The following is a 5539-nucleotide window of genomic DNA, read 5'->3' on the forward strand; positions in this document are numbered from 1 at the left end:
AACATGAACACAATTTGAAAGAACATCCTTGGCGAAAAAAAATCTCAAAAATCAACGGTAATTTTTCGCTACTTGAAACTTCCACTTTATTATACTAAAATTTAATGATACAATGCATATAAAACATTTTTCCGAAGAAGTCGAATTGAAAAATTAAAAATTTCGTACTTTTTCCTCGGGTTCTGTCTCAAATAAAAAAAAATATTCTTGTGGTTTTTGCTGTTGCATTGACTATTTTGTTTATTGAAATATTTTTGTCTAATATTTCATATACCTCCATACCAAGTTCCAGTACTCATCCATGAACACTTTCAAAGATATGCAGGATGAAAAATTCGGTTTGTGTGTGCGATGCTACGCACCCTTTATAAATCGAAATGTATTTTTAGCCTATAACCAACTTTGTAAAGACAACAGTAGGTGTACGAAAATTCAAGAAAATCGGTAAAGGCGTTCTCGTGCAATGCGAACAGCAAAAAATAAATAAAATTGTCAAGACATCACAGAACATTCATATTTTTGACTGTTTTGACATGACATTCACAATTATTTTCATGAAAAGTTAGATGTACGACTTTTATTTATTTTTTTCGCGGTAGACTTTTCGCAGCAATCGCCCATACTTATTCACAATTATTTTCATGAAAAATCTTTGGCATTAATTATTTATTAGTTTATTAGTTAATTCTATAATATAAACCATATAAATCAAAGTTAAACGTTTTGTATAAGGTTCACAAAAATTCAAAACGTTTTCATCAAAATTTTCAACTTTTTATTCAGAGTTTTCGAGTATGCAGTTTTGTAGCCCATTCAATTTTAGGCCAATGAAGTGCAAGTTTCAACCGGCTAAAGTTGATTTTTGAGAACTATTTTTTGGATACTGATTTTTGTGTTTTTTTTTTTTATACAACAAGTGCAGTTTACGAAAACTGGCGTTGATTTTATGAAAGTTTGTTGCTAACGGTTTGCTCATATGGAAAAATCCGATAGTGCAAAAATCGGACAAAAAAAATTCTCAAAAATCAACGGAATTTTTCAGCCGTTTAAAACTTTTACTTCATTGGACTGAAATTGAATGGGCTAAAAAATGCATACTCGAAAATTTTCTAGAAATTCTGAAAGTTGAAAATGTTGACGAAATTTTTTTGAGTTCTTGTGAGCTTTATATAAAGTGTGATACTTTGATTTATATGGTAAAATGAACCATATTTTCTATAAATAACTAATTAATGCAAAAAGTTCATAAACATAATTGTGAATATGTGTTATATTAGAATGTCGCCATGTGTGTATTTTCGCAAAGTTCCGCATCGTTTTTTATTTCTAATTTAGTTATCGGTACTGGACAAAATTAAATATTTTCTTTCACGTTTCACAAGTTCAATTAAAGGCTAAACTTCAATTGCGTGCAACTAATGGAAGCCACTTCCTTAAAACTCCGTTACAACTGATTAGTTTACGGCTTCTTTTTTTCTAACATATATATATTTTTTGCTTTGCAATTCGGTTCCACTTCAATTCCGCTTGCAAGCAGACATTTTAATTACATACTTATACATACCAATATGAGTGTGTATGTGTGTACAATATCATATATGTATGAAGATAGCTGAACTGCATGCAATCTCATCAACACTTACCTTGCCTTGCATTATCAGCCTGATTGTTAATGTGACTGATTCGTCGGTCTTCATTGGCGTACTTGTGTTATTGTCTTCCATATTTGCTGCGGCTGTTGCTGCTGCTGCTGCTGGTGTTGGTGTTGTTGCCGTCGTAATTGAAGCTATTTTTGCTGCTGCTGCTGTTGTTATTTTAGTGGTTATTGGTTTCCTTGTTGCTGCTGCAGCGTGCTTGCGGTTGTAATGTTGCTAGCTTATTTTTCACCTTTTTTTTCTATTTTATATATGTATTATTTTTCTCAATACGCTATAAATTTCACTTCGACAACACTCACACTTACATAGAACACTTACACTGGTGTACTAAATGTAGTAGCTGTGGAAGGGGTACGGTACACGGTGTATGATAGCGACCAACGATTTGATTTGCGAGTAGCGCGTGTGGTTGAGATTTCCGTTTATTGTTTTTTTTTGTCGAGTCGACAATTGCTTGATATCTGCTTTGGCTACCGCTTTTACTTGATTTCTTGTATTTTAATGAACTCTTCAATGATGCTGGTTATTTTATTTTTTTCTTTAATTTATTTTCTTTCTCTTCTTCAATGATCTGTCTGCTGCTGTTTAATGTAAATACCTAGAATTTTTTTTAATTTAATTTAATTTTTTTTTTTTCTTCTTGACTTGCTTTATATTCCGCTACGTGTGGAAGTGTTTGTATCGCTGGCTGATTAGAACAACATTAAAATAAAAAATAAGTTAATTAGTTAATGAATTAATTAGTTGGTGGTGTCTTTTATCGTTTACTTAAGCTCATTTGCATTGCATGTAACTGTATGCGCGTGTGCTTGTGTGTGCGTGTGTGCCTGCTTGCATTTAAGTTCTGCTGAGTTGGCTGTTTACTTAAGAAATTTTACAAATTAACAGCGTTTTTGCATTTGCTTCAACTTTGAATAACGCGAATATTTTTATTTATTTATTGTTAAAAAAAATGCACATTAATCACTTTGTTTACCGCACTTCATCGATATTTTACTACGCTATTGTTTTTTTTTTACAATTTTATTTTTATTTTTTAATGCTCGATTGGTTAGTCGATTGCTTGCCTGTCCGAGCGCATTAAAAATGGGCAAAAAAAGCAGCGAGAAAAAAGTTGAAAAACCAAACGTTTGCGCTGCGTTGGCTTTCGACTGGTGTTATCAGCAGTGGTTAATCATTAAGCGCAGTAATTTACTTTTTTTCTTATTTGTTTATTGTACTTCAACTTGCTGTAGCCGTCGCTTTTATTGACCTCGACACGCTGAGTTCACTTGCGGGCTGCTAATATTTCTGTATGCTGCTGCTTGCATCCGCGCAGGAAAAAACTAACAAAATTTTGTGCAAAATACTGTGTTGTATTGCTTCTGCAACCGAGTATATATTGAGTTTTGCGGTTGAATACGCTGCTGACGTCGAGGAAATTCTTCACAAATAATAGCCTGCAACAAAGAAATGGCAGAAGAGAAGACAACACAAAGAGTCATTAGTGATAATTAATTGCTAATAAAACATAGAAGTAGCACATACATAGAAAAATATATATGTATAAATACATGTTTACAACAGTAAAAATACTGTCAAATGTCAACTATGAACAGATTAATTTTGTGTTACAAAAACAAAAAAGAAACCTACAAATTTGCAAGCGACAAGCAGTAAAGTGCAACCAACAAGGGTAAGAGTTCGCTTGCAATTTGGCGCTCTAACGACTTGAGTTCGTGTTTTTTTTTCTTTTTTGTAATTTTGTGAAATGCTTTCTGCTGCTGTTCCCGCCGTTGTTGGCACATAATTAATTTAGGCAACGATAACGTATGTATGTTCTAGACAACATTGCTGCTTTTGTAGTCAGTCTAGCAAGGAAATGGCTGATTTGCCTTCGTTTCGCGATTGCTTCCGGCATAACAAAGATCACACTTTGTACTGAAAGATATAACCGAAATTGATGGCGAGCCAAGAAAAAAACAACTACTGCCGAAGAACAAAATTTCGGTGGAAAATATTAATTTTTTCGTATATACATACAGTGAACAACATAAGTCTACCTACAGAAACTTTTTTTAAATTAGCAAAATTGTACATGCTACAACAAAAAGCACTACATACTACAAAAACACATATAAATTAACTATGCAAAATTTGTGTAAAACTCAGGAAGTTTCAAAATCTGCATAACAATTTTCTACTTTTGAATAAGATTTTTGATTATGCACTTTTGTAGCCTACTAAATTTTAATATAGTACAATGAAAGTTAAAAGTTTCTAAAATTCTCGTTGATTTTTGATAATTGCTTTTGCTGGCGGTGTAATGCTTTTTCTTCCATATAAAAAAATGTTCGAGCGAATTTCGTATGGAAGGAAATAAATGACATCGTGCAAAAACAAAAAAAAAAAATATTCAAAATTGAAAGATTTTTTTACAAACCTCAAACTTGCGCTTTACTATACTCTAATTTAATAGCTAGAAAACTGTATATCCAAAGACCTGAGTCGTAAAGTATTTTTGCAAGACAATTTCGAAGAAAAGCAATTTTTTTTTTGTCGACCCACCTTTTTGCATTTTTCGGTGACACCTACATTCGGCAATATAAATTTTTTTTTTTTTAAATAGTTCAGCTGGAACAATCACAATACTTCCATAGCAACCGTTTAATGATTTTTGGTGTGCTTTAATATACTGACATTAGTGTGGCACGTTAGGCCGATAAGAACTGTGATCTGGTGGGTAAGTACCAGAACGGGATACTTGAGGTCAATGATCTTTGGCCTTCTGCCTACTAGCCTTGTCCAATGTTTTACATGATTCCAAAACTCTTAAGTCTTTCTAAAATTGGTCCTACCGCAAAGCTCTTTCATGTATAAGGGTGTCTTTGCTTTCATTGGCTGTTCTTACTAGTCGAGTTACATCAACTTTTCACTAAGCCATTGAAAAGCCTATAACAGCGCTATAAGTAGATCTTTCTTGCGTAGAATAGTTATTTTTAAAGCCGTATCTATTTCCATATCTTTCATCTTTATCTGCCAAATAAGAGGACGAGCTTAAAGCCTCATTCAGTTACAAAAGGTTCGGAGAGGGGAATCTACCAAGTCGTATGTGTTACTTCTCCCAAGGCTATTAGAAACGGTAGTGACATTGAACAGAGAGAAATGGAGCTAAGGCCTACCGATGACAGAAATCCTATATGTACACAGATGGCCCAAAGATAGAGCAAGAAACCAGTTTCGCTTTCTATTCCGAGAAACTCAGTCAGCATTTTCGTTAGCCAAACGATTGCAGCGTTTTTCAATCTGAAATTTAAGCTATAGGCAGGCAGACAACTCTATGCAACAACAACCATTTAGTGAAAATTTAGAAAATTAGTTGAATACCCAGTAGCTGTCACAAACGACACATGGACCAAAGGAAATGGGAAAGCGACAGAAGGCCTTCTGAAATTCACTACACTTTAAGCCTGTAGGGCTGAGGTAACCGTCGGATTGATGATTATTGCTTAAACAACTGGCCACTAGCAGTAGACCGACCCATACTATCTTATGGGGTGCTCGTTTCGTGGCCAGCACTAACTGAGGATTACATCGTCAAAAAAAAAACCTAGCGGACTACAGTTGTCGGATTCTCTTGGCGCGATGGGGCATCTCATTGCACCATACACCCTCGAGGTCGTAGCTGAATAATTTCTCAGATAGATAGGGGCCAAATAAGGCACTTTCTTCTTTCTCGGTTAGGATGCAATTTGTGGAGGACTGTAAGAGATTTGGCCCAAATTTCCGAGCGATTGGAGACCAGCCTAATGCGGGTCCCAAAGTAGGGAAATCAAAGCAGAATTTTTGAAATTGACCATCCGAAAGCTAAGCTAAGATGACTACCAGGCAAATCTAGAATA

At 34.4% G+C, this 5539-nt stretch overlaps 1 protein-coding gene across 10 annotated transcripts in view; it reads right to left on the reverse strand.

Moving 5' to 3' along the window:
• The window catches only part of LOC108372306 (poly(rC)-binding protein 3-like), a 30573-nt gene extending 27451 nt beyond the window's left edge, over positions 1-3122 (reverse strand). For 4 of the 10 annotated variants that reach the window (XM_017627976.1, XM_017627972.1, XM_017627971.1 and 1 more), the window contains exon 1: positions 1644-3122. In XM_017627976.1, coding sequence (XP_017483465.1) covers positions 1644-1724 — 81 coding nt within the window. In that variant the 5' untranslated portion in view covers positions 1725-3122. The remainder of the gene's footprint in view (positions 1-1643) is intronic. The other 6 variants (XM_017627974.1, XM_017627973.1, XM_017627967.1 and 3 more) reach the window with 5 other exon arrangements.
• Between the last annotated feature and the right edge of the window lie 2417 nt (positions 3123-5539).

The sequence above is a fragment of the Rhagoletis zephyria genome, unplaced genomic scaffold, assembly GCF_001687245.7.
Source record: "Rhagoletis zephyria isolate East Lansing unplaced genomic scaffold, Rhagoletis_zephyria_1.1 Rzeph_scaffold_05613, whole genome shotgun sequence".
Taxonomy (NCBI): domain Eukaryota; kingdom Metazoa; phylum Arthropoda; class Insecta; order Diptera; family Tephritidae; genus Rhagoletis; species Rhagoletis zephyria.